Source organism: Hyperolius riggenbachi, chromosome 6 (assembly GCF_040937935.1).
Source record: "Hyperolius riggenbachi isolate aHypRig1 chromosome 6, aHypRig1.pri, whole genome shotgun sequence".
In the NCBI taxonomy this organism is placed as follows: Eukaryota; Metazoa; Chordata; class Amphibia; order Anura; family Hyperoliidae; genus Hyperolius; species Hyperolius riggenbachi.
In genome coordinates, this window is record NC_090651.1 from 324368287 (window position 1) to 324382923 (window position 14637).

At 44.3% G+C, this 14637-nt stretch overlaps 2 protein-coding genes across 2 annotated transcripts in view; both read right to left on the reverse strand.

The window, feature by feature from the left end:
* The window catches only part of LOC137522889 (apolipoprotein C-II-like), a 596236-nt gene that overhangs the window by 264043 nt on the left and 317556 nt on the right, over positions 1-14637 (reverse strand). The window lies entirely within an intron of this gene.
* TOMM40 (translocase of outer mitochondrial membrane 40) overlaps positions 1-14637 on the reverse strand; it is a 35435-nt gene that overhangs the window by 1133 nt on the left and 19665 nt on the right. The window contains exons 6-8 of the mRNA XM_068243022.1: positions 12153-12258; positions 8711-8833; positions 973-1049 (exon numbers count right to left, since the gene is read on the reverse strand). Of these exons, the coding sequence (XP_068099123.1) occupies positions 973-1049; positions 8711-8833; positions 12153-12258 (306 nt within the window). The remainder of the gene's footprint in view (positions 1-972; positions 1050-8710; positions 8834-12152; positions 12259-14637) is intronic.

Consider the following 14637-nt stretch of genomic DNA (forward strand, 5'->3'; position numbering starts at 1 on the left):
ACTGTAAACACACTGGATTATCGGTTGAGGTGGTCATTATTGGCTGCTTCAGGTGAATTTAATCCAGCATGTGAACGGGACTTAAAGGGGAACTGAAGAGAGAGGTATATGGAGGCTGTCATGTTTATTTCCTTTTAATCAATACCAGTTGCCTGGCAGCCCTGCTGGTCTATTTCTCTGCAGTAGTATCTGATTAAAACCAGAAACAAGCATGCAGCTAGTCTTGTCAGATCAGACTTATAAGTCTGAACCACTGAAACACCTGATCTGCTGCATGCTTGTTCAGGGGCTATGGCTAATCGTATTAGAGGCAGAGGATCAGCAGGGCTGCCAGGCAACTGGTATTGTCTAAAAGGAAATAAATATGACAGGCTCCATATACCTCTCTCTTCAGTTCCCCTTTAAAGAGGAACTCCAGTGAAAATAATGTAAGAAAAAAAAAAAAAGTGCTTCATTTTTACAATCATTATGTATGAATGATTTAGTCAGTGTTTGCCCATTGTAAAATCTTTTAAATCCCTGATTTACATTCTGACATTTATCACATGGTGAAATTTTTACTGCTGGCAGGTGCCGTTTGCTTTTTTGGCAGTTGGAAACAGCTGTAAACAGCTATTTCCCACAATGCAACAAGGTTCACATACAGAAAACTGCCAGGACCATGGTCCTCAGAGTTTCTTGTGGGAGGGGTTTCATCACAATATCAGCCATACAGCGCCCCCTGATGATCCGTTTGAGAAAAGCAATAGATTTCTCATGTAAAAGGGGGTATCAGCTACTGATTGGGATGAAGTTCAATTCTTGGTCACGGTTTCTCTTTAAGGGAGATTTGTAAATATAGTGTGGGGCAAGGAAAATAATGCTTGTCAGGCCTTCTATATTTTACAAAAACAGTGCCGAGTTCCCTAAAAACTGAAAGGGTCTCTAAAGTAACCACTCTCACAGAAGCTACAGAGCAGTCATCACATATACCTGATCATTGGCTTTATGGTAATATGTGGCGTGTGCACCAGCTTGTCCCACTGTTAGTGTCGCTATCCAATTTGGAGCTGTAAAGAAACAAAAAATAGGTTACAGCAACAAGCCCATTCATATCAGTGCTGCAGTTTGGAAGCACAGTGCACAAGATGCCTACAGAGTCTTGTCTTAAAATTAACATTCACCCTGAAAATGGCTAACATGAATTTTTTTCCCTGCAACTAGAACAGCGCTGGGCAAACTATGGCGAGCTGTTACTCCTTCCCCCCTCCCTCCTTGCAGAGTTGCGAGCGGGAAACAGGGGAATTGGAAAAAAACTCACCTTTAATCACCGCTTCCCATCTCCATGGCAACAGGATGTCACATGACGTGACGCGCCAGCACGTCTTGACGGCTCATCATGTGACGTCCTGTTGCCATGGAGACAGGAAGAGAGGAGCGGTGATTGAAAGTGCGTTTCAAATCCCCCGCCGCCTGCTCGAAACTCTACAGAGAGGGAGGAGGGTTGAAATGTAAAGAATGCAGCCCATGGTCCGCAGCATGCAGCCCGAGCCACATAATGAATGCCCAGCCCTGAACTGTGGGCAGCACGGTGGCGTAGTGGTTAGCTCTCTCACCTTGCAGCGCTGGGTCCCTGGTTTGAATTCCAGCCAGGGCACTATCTGCAAAGAGTTTGTATGTTCTCTCCGTGGGTTTCCTCCGGGCACTCCGGTTTCCTCTCACATTCCAAAAACATACGGATACGTTAATTGGCTCCCCCTAAAATTGGCCCTAGACTACAGTACTTACACTACATAATACAGACATATGGCAATGGTAGGGATTAGATTGTGAGCTCCTTTGAGGGACAGTTAGTGACAAGATTATATATATATATATATATATATATATATATATATATATATATATATATATATATATATATATATATATATATATATATATATATATATATATATATATATATATATATATATACACATATACATATATATACATATATACATATACACACACATACACACTGTACAGCGCAGCGTAATATGTCGGCGCTATATAAATACTAAATAATAATAATAATAACTAGAACCTTAAAGGACAGATGCAAGCCATTTACAAGCGGCCATCGCCGTTTCCAGTTGATAGCCCGGGTTCCCTTCAGTGCAGATGCCGGCGAGCATTACTACGCCTGCGCACTCACGTGGTCTGGAGTGTTCTCACCAGGTGTAGAACTGCGCAGTGCACTCCAGACCACGTGAGCGTGCGAGAGTGGCAGTTTTCCTCAAACAAAAATCATTTTTGAAAATAATGCACAAGAAGAATTTTCAGTGGTGACTGCCTGTTTACAGAATGCATCACAAAGTCTTCCTGCATTCCCAAAGGAAGCTCATGCAGTGAGAACAAATTCCACTGATGTCCCCGGTCATTATTCTGCTAATTACACACATTAACGCTCTGCTTATTACTTCAGTCTCCAATTAAGTCTAAATAAATCTTCCATCTGTCCTCTAAGTGTTACTGCAGCCAGACAGTTTCCGCTCTGAATTAAGTCAGGTTTGTTACTGTTGTCCTTGTCCCTATTAGGGAGGTTTATCCTCACTGATGTCGTCTGACTGCTGCTGGAGAAACAGGACGGGAATTTCTAGCTTAAAGTTGAACTTGAACATTTAAAGAGGAACTGCAGTGAAATAACGTAATGAATAACATTTTTTTTTCCTTTTAACAAAATTCATTTCTAGGTTATTTAGTCACAGTTTGCCCATTGTAAAATCTTTCCTCCCACTGATTTACATTCTGACATTTATCACAGGTGGTGACATCTTTTGTTCTGCCGGGTGATCTTCTGTAGAATGTTCGTCACTGAGAGTGCTATGCACAGAGGGAGATTGCTTGATTGGCAGTTAGGAAAAAGCCGTTAGTTCCCACAATGCAACAAGGTTCTTATGCTGGGTACACACGTTGCGATTTCCCGCTCGATCCGAGAGATCGATTATTTCCGACATGTTCGATCGGGTTTCAATCGATACAGCCATCGATTTTGCATGTTAAGTATGCAAAATCGGCGGCTGTATCGATTGAACATATCGGAAATAATCGATCGATCCCGCGGTTCGAGTGGGAAATCGCAATGTGTGTACCCAGCATTAGACAGGAAACTCTCACGCCGGATTCCAGTAAACAACGGGTCATAAGACCCACCCCGCCGTTCTAGCGACAGTTTCCCTGTGTGTACAGTCTGTCGGCAGGCTGATAAGGCCTCCGCTGAGCGGATCGGTCAAAACCAGCCTTAACAGCCTGCCGACAGACTGTGCACACGGGGAAACTGATGCAGGAACTGCCGCCACGCAGGCGGGTCTGATGACCCGTCCTTTAAATAAATCAGGCAGGTGTACGCCCCTAACATCACACTGTGAGAGGGGATTCACCACAGTATCAGCCTCACAGACATCACTGATGATCTAGTCAAGAAAATGTAAAGATTTCTTGTGGGAAAGGGGGTATTGGCTACTGATTGGGATGACGTTCAAACCTGGGTGAAAGTTCCACTTTCACTATACTGATGCTTTCAGGACTAGTACTGAGCAGGAGATAATCAGCTGGCTGTCAGCGATACGCTTCCTTACTGTCAGACAACATAGCAGGAGCAGAATATGATGCTGTTGTTGTCTTCCTGTGGTTTACTTGTGTTTATTTTTGTCAATGAGTAGAGGTACATCCTAGGAATACAACAGAGGCAACACACTATCCTTCTGCTGCTTCTCCCATCAGTCAGAGCGTATTGCTCTATAACAGCTCAGCGGATTCCCGATCTCCTTCATCCTCAGAGCTCCGCATATTGCAGTGCCAGTATGACGGGGAAAGACCACTTTACTTACGGTAAAGTCTTTTCCAGTAGTCATGAGGACAGCACCCCTGGATGAGACTTGTCTCCCTCCCCACTGTGGACAGGAAACTGTTAAAAGAAGAATTTGCATAAGCAATAGGCAGCCACATATAAGATACTACACCTGCCACAGTACCTCAGTTAATAAAAAGATGACACGGACATTTAATGATGCTTACACAAACTTATTTCTCTTTCCTACCCAAATAAGGGCGGGTTGCAGGGGTGCTGTCCTCATGACTACTGGAAAAGACTTTACCGTAAGTAAAGTGGTCTTTCCCAGAACGTCATTTCGGACAGCACCCCTGGATGAGACGATATACAAGAGTTAAAACCTTAGGGTGGGACCACAGCTTGCAAAACTTTCCTTCTGAAGGATAAACCTGCAGAGGCAGATACATTAAGGCGATAGTGCTTTACAAACGTATTGTGACTTGACCAGGTCGCAGCTCTGCAAATCTGATCTATAGAGGCCCCTGCCCTCTCTGCCCAAGAAGTCGAAATTCCTCTTGTGGAATGAGCCATGATAGAATTGAATTGCTCCCCCTGTGTCTGATATGCTAATGAAATAGCCCAAACAAATTTATAATCTGTGTAGGATTTAATTAAGGAAGATTTCTCCCAATTAATGATCCAACCTAGATCTTGTAGTAAGACTATTGTCGTAACAATCTAATCTCTTACCGAATTGGGAGATGTCCACCAAAACAGAAAATCAAGGGAACCCAAAATGTTAACCTTTCTCTGTCTAAGTGTAGCCAGAACCCCAGACATTACCTTCATAAACAACCCTGGAGCTGAGGATAATCCGAAGGGCAAAGCATGAAACTGATACATTCTTACCTCTTCCTCCCTCTGGATGGCAAACCTTAAGCATTATTGAGAAGTCAGATGTATCGGTAATTGAAGATACGCATCTTTTCAGTCTAGAAAAGGCTAGGAAATCGTCCTTCTGTAAGAGATGAATAATAGATCAAATCCATCCTGAATTTTCTGTATTTTACCTTCTGGTTTAGACTCTTTAAATTTAGTATGAACTGATAATTTCCCTGTAGCTCCTTTACTAGAAAAAACACAGGGCAATAGAATCCCTGTCCTCTGACATTTCGGTACTTCTCGAATTACCCTTTTTTTTCTAAACAGGGAAAGGACTTTCGATTGTAGGGCTGAAAAAACTTTATTTGGTCCTGCAAGCGGGGAGTAATGCAAAAGCTCTTAAAAGGAGGCTGGCTGAACTCTATTCTGTATCCCTCCAAAAAAAAAAAAACACCTTAAAGGCTCTTTCCCACTAAGACGTTGCGTTAGATGCGACGCTAAGGTCACATAACGTGCCCCCAACGCAATGCATGTGAGCTTTGAAGTTGGATGCTATTTAGCTTTGTCCAAATCGCATCGCAATCAGATTGCACTAATGGAAATTGCTGCTGCAGTTTCCATTAATTTAACGTACCTCGCGATCAGAATCAAATCGTAACTCGCAGGGTAATGAAAAAAAGGCCCTTAGTCAGTTTTACTCAAATCTTCCTCCTAGTTTGATACATGTTCTCTGTGCAGAGAGAGTTACTATAAAGGAGGCAGCCCCAGCATTCCTTTACATGTGCATTTTTGTTTAAATTGCCTCTCCTTGTCCTGAATCTGTCTAGTTCTTTTAAACAATCTATTTAATTGCTGCAGCTTAGAAGAACTTCAAGAATGTTACACACGCAGGCTTTCTGATGTGAAATAAATCTGAAAACAGGTACCCAAGGGGTTAAAAACACAGCCTGGGTATTCTGGGATGCAGTTTGTTCTGCTCTCACTGCAGCTGCCTGGGAGGTCTGTCTCTCCATTAACTTGCCTGTTATGGCTGGCTTATCGCCTTCTCTAAACAGCCAGGGTTTCTCTGCTCACATTTGCCTGCTTTAATTTTTATGAATTAACCTTCAGTGACCTGTGTTGTGATAATCTCCGCACAAGGTGTTAATTTCTGGCACCTGCTCAGGAATTCTAGATTTTCATGCGGACACAGGTTTTATGAATGCACACTTTACTAAATGGTCGGTAAAGTCAGCTGTTTTGAGCATTACCGCATGCAGGAATGCTCAATAATAGAGGCCTATGTCTCTTGGAAGCAGGAGGCATAGTTAGAGGTGCAGACAACATAGGAGATGATGGATTAGCTATAACAGGTAGATAAGCCATAGCAGTACCAGTCCCAGGCCCATCTGAAGCAGCTGAGGCGGTAGAAGCAATAGCAGAATCTTTAATTTCCTATTGCTGTGGACCTTCTCTGTACAATACTGGCACAATTTCCATTCAGAGTTGCCAATCCATGCTGACTGGACTGAGTAGAAGATTTTTCAGACCTTTCAACCTTCTCAGTCTTATGTCTTTTGGGGTATAAAACATAATAAACGATAGCCAGCCATTAGACAAATCCCTCTATACATAACATACATCCAGCCAAGCAGAAGAAACATAATCACATCTACTTGCCAGAGAGGGATCCTGGGCAGATTCAGCAGATTGTGCAGGAGCTGACCCAGAGGCGTCCTCCATGATCTCAGCCACAAACCAGAGTGCATCATGGACTCTACAAACTTATACCTGTGCTGCTGATTTGATGCAGCTGATCCAATTATGCATGCGGCCCCTGCCGGCTAAGCATATGCTTAATCAGCTTCTTACCTTAAGGAATCAGCTGTATGCCGATTCCTAATCACCGCCGCGGCCCCTGCCGCCCGGCTCAGACTTCAGATCACGCGGGACGCCAGCGCGTGACTACCTCCGGTTCAACCGGAAGTGAACTCTCTCCAATGCACGCACATGCGCGCATAAAGTTGCTGCCTCCGATGGAGAAGCCTCCTCCACGCTGCAGGGCTCCGACTGTTCACTGAACAGTGCTGCTTGGAGCCCTGGAAAACGCTGCCCCTGCCGCCTGACATGGATGGCACTCCTAGAGACCTCTCCCATGCATCCCGTCCGGGACAGGAAACTAAACTGAGGTACTGTGGCAGGTGTAGTATCTTATATGTGGCTGCCTATTGCTTATGCAAATTCTTCTTTTAACAGTTTCCTGTCCACAGTGGGGAGGGAGACAAGTCTCATCCAGGGGTGCTGTCCGAAATGACGTTCTGGGAAAGAAGGTCTATGTTTTGTTCCGGTGTCCGCCTTGTACCGACCAGCAGCATCTAGCAGCTGTGATTAAACTAAAAACTGTGCAGGAACTATGGACTCAAAAAGGAGCGGAGGTGGGGAATGGTATCACCTAATGAGAACACGATATCACATCTGCATATCCTGCTATGATGGCATTGCTCTGCTCCTACACAATTTGCCAGCGCCTTGATTAACCCTTTCACTACCGGACAGATCAGGCCCCTTAAAGTGGATCCGAGATAAAAACTTTTACTCATTGCATAATTGTGTTCTTTCATATAGTTTATAGGGCATTCTTCAAGCCAAATACTTTTTTTTGCTTGTTTTAATACACTAATTCCCTATAAACTAAACAAGCCCACAGCTCCAGTGCCTTGGCACTTTGAGACAGATGTAGCAAGGGCTTATGGGAGCTCAGTCTGGGCAGGAGGAGGTGGTGTTACTAGTCAAAGATTTCAGAGGCAGAGGGGAGGAGGGAGGAGAGGGGAGTGAAGTTTTCCCAGACTGAGGGCTGGAGATGCAGTGCAGCTTGCCTGTGTGTAATGTGACAAACAGAACATGGCTACTTTCATTGTATCACAGGAAGAAATAATCATATACTGTTGAAGCTGTTTTCAGCTACATTTGCTGTGTAAACTATCTAAACTTTAGATAGGATATACAGACAAGTTACTAGTTATAGTTAGTTTTTCATCTCGGATGCGCTTTAGGAGTGACACTGAAGGGAAAAAAAAAAATTGTGATATAATGAATTGTATGTGTAGTACGGATAATTAATAGAACTTTAGTAGCAAAGAAAATGGTCTCATATTTTTGTTTTCGGTTACATAATTTGTTTACAACATTGCATCATTATCTAATATTTGCAGTTTACACACCATTCAACGTTCTAAATGATTTCACAGAGCAGGCTAATGAACTTTTGAACAACAGTGACAGTTGAGATAATAAGCTTCAGAAGACAGAGCTCTCTGTGACTTTGAAAGTCGGAGAGCTCAGTGAAGCTCTTTTGCATAGATAACAACTGGAGTTTCTTAACTCTTCCTGTACGGGAAACAATATGAGACTCTTATCTCTGCTGCTAATGTATTGTTTCTTAGATGTACTACACGTACAAATCAAATCATACGTTTATTTTCACTTCAGATTTCCTTAAAGGACCAGAAGCGATTGTCTTACTGTGATGACAGGGTCAGGAGTGAATGACCGCGTATGGCGCTCAGTGAACGGACTGTAATGGTGCCACAGCGACTAGAACGGCTGGACCGCACGGTAGCAAGCGATTCAATCTTTGCCCTGGGAGGGATAACTGGCAGTAAACAGGGCGGTAGATTTCAATCACCTACATCCGGACTAGCTCTGATGCCCTTTTGTTTTGTTTTTCAGTCTCTTGGTGGGTTTTATATTATTTCAAAATTCAGCTTTAAAATGGCCCTATATTATAGAGAGAGAGAGAGAGAGAGAGAGAGAGAGAGAGAGAGAGAGAGAGAGAGAGAGAGAGAGAGAGAGAGAGAGAGAGAGAGAGAGAAAGAGAGAGAGAGAGAGAGAGAGAGAGAGACTTTCCTTCCCATCACTTCCTAGGTCTTTATTCTCAAGCTTAATAGGCTGCCTCGACTTTCAGTTGGGAGGTTACAAATGTGTGAAAAATCCTTGGAGATAAAAACTCAGTGGCTGGAATGCATTGAGATTGATAAAGCACAGCATTATTACCTGTGTACCTTCCCGCTAGTGACATCACTGTCCCCTCCTCCCCAGAACGCCGGTGATAGACCAGTTCACCTCCTAGCGCCAGATGGGGCGTGATGCTCTGCAGGTAGTGGGCCACCACAATACCTAGAGGCAGGAAAAAAAATTAAATATATAGATCATACACACAACTGAATACAGTGCAATGTACACCTTATTTCTATAACAAGTTATCATATGGAAACACTACAATATAACTCAATTTTCATAATTTAAAAAAAAAAAAAAAAAAAAAAATGTTCCTAAACCTCAGTAAACTTTTTTTCACATTGTCATTATGGGGTATTATGTTTAGAATTCTGGTGAAGAAATAATAATTTGATCCATTTTGGAATAAGGCTGTAACATAACAAAATGTGGAAAAAAGTGATGCACTGTGAATACTTTCTGGATGCACTGTACATCATTATTAGCTTTAAAGCGGCCGTGAACTCAGAGCTTCCTCTCTGCTCTAACAGATAAGCAACAGCCAAATAACCTTAACCACCCTGGCGTTTATTTTTTTGCGGCGCTCGGCTGCGGGTGGTTTTTTTTAACCTATTTTTTTTTTTTTTTGGATCATGTAGCTAGCCTAGCCTACATGATTCCCCCCATCCTGTGCCATCCCGCCCACCCCTCCAATCGCCGCCGGCGATCATACCAAACAGGAAATCCCGCTCTAAACTGGATTTCCTGTCAGGGCTTCCCTCGTCGCCATGGCGACGATCGGAATGACGTCACGACATCAGGGGGAGTCTCGATCCATCTCATAGCGCAGCCTGGCGGTGATTGGCCAGGCTGCGCTGAGAGTCTGGGGGGGGCTCTCTTTCGCGGTGCGTAGCGGCGGATCAGCAGCTATCGAATTAAACACGCAGCTAGCAAAGTGCTAGCCGCATGTTCTAAAAAAAAAAAAAAAAAAAAAAAAAAAAAAAAATTAAAAAAAAAGACCCACCAGGGGCTGAGATATCAGCTGAGCTCGTCCATACCGCTAAGGTGGTTAGGGGCCTGTACACACTGCTGCGCTTTTAAAAATCGCATGCGTTTTCTCATCGCATGGTCTTGAGAAATCAAGAAAATCGTGAAGACCTGTACACACTGGTGCAATGCAATTTTTCTATTTTCATGAAAGCTTTGAGATTCAAAAATCGCAATGCAATTTTAAAACCGCAACGCAAGCGCAGCAGTGTGTACAGGCCCTTAGGCCTTGTTCACATCTAGTACACGCAGCGCTGACACTGTGCGTACTGCCGGAACGGCAGAGACTGCACTTCTACCGTTCACATCTACTGCGCTCCGCAGCAGTACGATGCGCCGGGAATCGCTTGCGTACTGCTGCCTGCATTTTGCCCAGAAGCGCAGAGCTGATCCCATCACTGTCATGGATGGGATCAGCACAGCGCAGCGGGCGTGCGATCGGATGCCCTGCGTTCAGATCGCACTGCCATCTGCGCTGCTCAGATGTGAACGAGCCCTTTAGGCCTGGTTTCCATCTGCACTTCTGTCCGCTTTTTATCAGCACATTATTCACACTTTGGGCTCTATTCATAAAAGGTTACCGCAAGTTTTCCGCTCAAGACAGCGGATTTTCCCGTCCATTTAGCAAAGTGGGCATTCATAAAAGCTGTTCCCGCATGAAAATCTACAATCCCCCAGCAGAGCGAGAAATTTACGCCCTCTCCAGTGTTTTTCTAGATTTATCTAGAAAAAAGTAACAATATGGCCATTCATAAAGTTTAGAGGAAGCGGTATGTGGATGGGAAATACCGCTTCCTCTGATTTTGCGGATTACATACAAGTGAATGGGACAGACCTCCCAGAGAGAGCAGTGCACGGAGGGACTCTGCCGGCTTCAGTGTTTCCGAATGCCTTCCGACAGCTTACCGCCAGCCTTCAGTGGGAGATCTCCGCACTTGCATCGCAGCTGGCAACATTTTTTTGAATGACCACCCAGAAGTCTAAAATACCGCTGCGGTATTTTCCCTCCAGGAGTTTTTCCGTCACAACTTTTTTATGAATAGAGCCCTTTGTGCGCTTCTGTCCGCTTTTTTTCAGCAAATAATGTTAACCCCCTTGCCGTTCCAATTCTGACGGCAAGGGGGGCAGCGCGGCACTTAACAAAAAAAAACAAAAATTTTTTAAATCATGTAGCGAGCCCAGGGCGCGGCATCCCCCTACCCACTCAGATTGCCTTCGGCGATCAGAGTAAGCAGGAAATCCGTTCAGAACGGGATTTCCTGCTGGGCTTCCCCAGTCGCCATGGCGACCGGGCGGGATGACGTCACCGACGTCATAGGGAATCCCGATCCACCCCTCAGCGCTGCCTGGCACTGATTGGCCAGGCTGCGCAGGGGGTCTGGAGGGGGGGGGGGGGGGGGAGCGTGGCGGGTAGCGGCGAATCGGAAATTGCACGCAGCTAGCAAAGTGCTAGCTGCGTGCAGTAAAAAAAAAAATTGAAAATTGTCCCAGCGGGGCCGGAGAAATCCTTCTGCGCAGGTTATCCCAAGCTGAGCTCGGGATACCCGGCAAGAAGGTTAAGGCCTTGTTCATATCTGAGGAGCGCAGATGGCCGTGTGATCCGAACGCAGCGCAACTGATCGCACGCCATCTGCACCGCTGCTTATCCCATCCATTGACAGTGATGGGATCAGCTCTACGATTCTGGGCAAAATGCAGGCAGCAGTACGCAAGCGCTTCCCAGCGCATCATACTGCTGCGCATCGCAGTAGATGTGAACGGTAGAAGGGCACTCTATGCCCCTCTGCCGTTCCAGCACATGATACGCGCTTCCATATCCGCACGGAAGCGTGTATGATGTGAACGAGGCCTAACAGATACATGTTGCGGAAAAAAGCGTACAGAACCGGACAGAAGCGCATTGGTGTGAATGAGCCCTAATTGATATATGTTGCTGAAAAGCGGACAGATGGAAACAAGGCCTTAAAGAAAAACATCAGAAACACAGCTGATGCAAATCCTGCAACCCTGGCTGTAATGGTCAATGGCTCTGCGACTGACACAGGAGACCAGGGTTTGAATCTCAGTTCTTCCTGTTCAGCAAGCCGGCACCTATTTGGTAGGAGACGTCTTAACACTGCTATTGCCTATAGAGTGCGTCCAAGTGGCTGTAGCTCTGGTGCTCCGAGTCCACCAGGAGACGAGCACAATGTAAATATCTGTATTATGTACTTCCTGCTTTCATGGAAACAGACGTTTGGGTTAACATTCTGTGTTTACAGATTAGCTGCTCTGCCATGGCAGATTCCTGAGCTGACACAGCCGAGATATCAAATTACACTTGTGATTAGTCACAGATGAGTGGGGATTAGAAAGGCTAAATTCTCTAAATACATACAGGGTGTCTTACTCTCTATTTTCCTTCTGTCCTGTGCAAGAGTTCAGGTCCATTTTAAACTAATTATCCTCTTACCTGACCCCGACAGCAAGTCTGGGTTGCCCAGTGTGATGGCCCCTGTGAAGTTCTCTCCTCTGTATTCTGTGTCTAACTGCCAATTCACAAACTTGGACTGCTGGGTCTGAAAGGAATATAAAAGGTATATTATTGAAAAAGTCGTGGTGTAAACAGGTGTTTTCTCTAATAATCTTGCTTAAAGTGGATCCGAGATAAACTTTTACTCATTGCATAATTCTGCTCCTTTCATATAGTTTATAGTGCATTCCTTAAGCCAAATACTTTTTTTTTTACTACTCTAATCTATATATATAAAATCGGATGTATGTGTGTGTGTGTGTGTGTGTGTATGTGCCGCGATCACTCGAAAACCCCTTGACCGATTTGAACGAAACTTGGTATACAGGTTCCTTACTACCTGGGATGATAGGTTCTGGGGGTCTCGCGGCCCCCCTGCCCACCTGGGCGGAGCTACAAACAGCAAATCAGATTCCACCCATTCAAGTCAATGGAAAAAATGTAAAAGGCTGCCATTCTCACAGTAATCAAGCCAGAGTCCCCACACTTGGCACAGTTGGTCACTTGGTGACCGAGGTTACAAATCCAGGAAAAGCGGGTGGAGCATAAAACAGCCAATCAAAATTCAGCCATTCCTTTTAAATGGGAAAAAATGCAGCCATTCTTACACTGTTAATCGCAGGGTTCTCAAACTTGCCACACTTCGCCACTGGGTGAATAAGATTAAGATTTTGGAAAGTGGGTGGAGCCTACAACAGCCAATCAAAATTCACCTATTGCGTTTAAAGGGGAATATTTAAACTGCTGCCATTCTTACACTGTTTATGGCAGAGGCTTCAGACTTGCTGCAGTCAGTCATTAGGTGACTAGGGTCCAAATTCACTAAAGGGGCGGGGCCACAAACAGCCAATCAGATTTCTTTGCTGGATAAACTGCTTCCATTCACACAATTTTGATGCCAGGAACCTGAAAGCTCACAAAATTGGTCATTGAGTGACTGTGTGACAAGGTTACACAAAGTGGGTGGAGCCAAAAACACATTTTACTGGGAAAATATAAACTGCAGCCATTCTTACACTGTTAATGGCAGGGTTGTCAAACTTTGCACAGTTGGTCATTGAGTGAATGTGATTAAGATTTTGGGAAGTGGGTAGAGCCTACAACAGCCAATCAAAATTCAACTTTTGATTGTCAAAGGGAATATTTAAACTGCAACCATTCTTATACTGTTAATAGCAGATGCCTCAAACCTGGTACAGCTGGGCACTGGGTGACTGGGGTTCAAATTCAGAAAGGGGCGGAGCCACAAACAGCCAATCAGATATACAAAGTATTGATACCAAGGATCCCAAAGCTGATAAACTTGGTAATTGAGTGACTATATGTCAAGGTTACAAATAGTGGGCGGTGCCAGAAACTTAATTTTTTACATGGCAGGGTTCCCAAACTTGATACAATTGGCCACTGGGTGCCTGGGATTATTATTCAGAAATGTGGGTGGAGCCTACAACAGCCAATCAAAATTCAGCTATTGATTTTCATGGGGAATATTTACATTGCTACCATTCTTACACTGTTAATGGCAGAGGCCTCAAACCTGATACAGTCAGTAATTGGGTGACTGGGGACCAAATTCACTAAAGGCGGTGGAGCCACAAACAGCCAATCAGATTTGTTAGATTGATTTCAGCCATTCTGTTATTGGCAGGGTTCTCAAACTTGACACAGTTGGCCACTGGGTGACTAGGATTAATATTTAGGAAAGTGGGTGGAGTGTACAGCAGCCAATCAAAATTCATCTTTTGATTTTCAAGGGGAATATTTACATTGCTGCCATTCTTGCACTGTTAATGGCACAGATTATTATACAGAAAAGTGGGTGGAGCCTAAAAAAAACAATCAAAATTCACCTGTTGATTTTCAAAGGGAATATTAAAATTGCTGCCATTCTTGCACTGTTAATGGCACAAGCCTCAAACCTGGTACAGTTGATCATTGGGTCACTGGGGTTCAAATTCAGAAAAGGGGATAGAGGAGGCATGGGCAAACTTGGCCCTCCAGCTGTTGAGGAACTACAAGTCCCACAATGCATTGCAGGAGTCTGACAGCCACAGTCATGACTCATAAAGGCAAATGCATTGTGGGATTTGTAGTTCCTTAACAGCTGGAGGGCCAAGTTTGCCCATGCCTGTGATAGAGCCACAAACAGCCAATCAGATGTTTCATTTCACTGGGAAAATACAAATTATTGATGCCAAGGACCCAAAGCTCACAAACATGGTCATTGAGTGACTGTGTGTCCAGTTTACAAAAAGTGGGCGGAGCCAAAAACAAATTTCAATGGGAAAATGTAAACTGCAGCCCTTCTTCACTGTTAATGGCAGGGATCTCAAACTTTGCCAAGATGGTCACTGGGTGACTGAGATTAATATTCAGGGAAGTGGGTGGAGCCTATAATAGCCAAAATAGCCAAAATAGCCAAAAT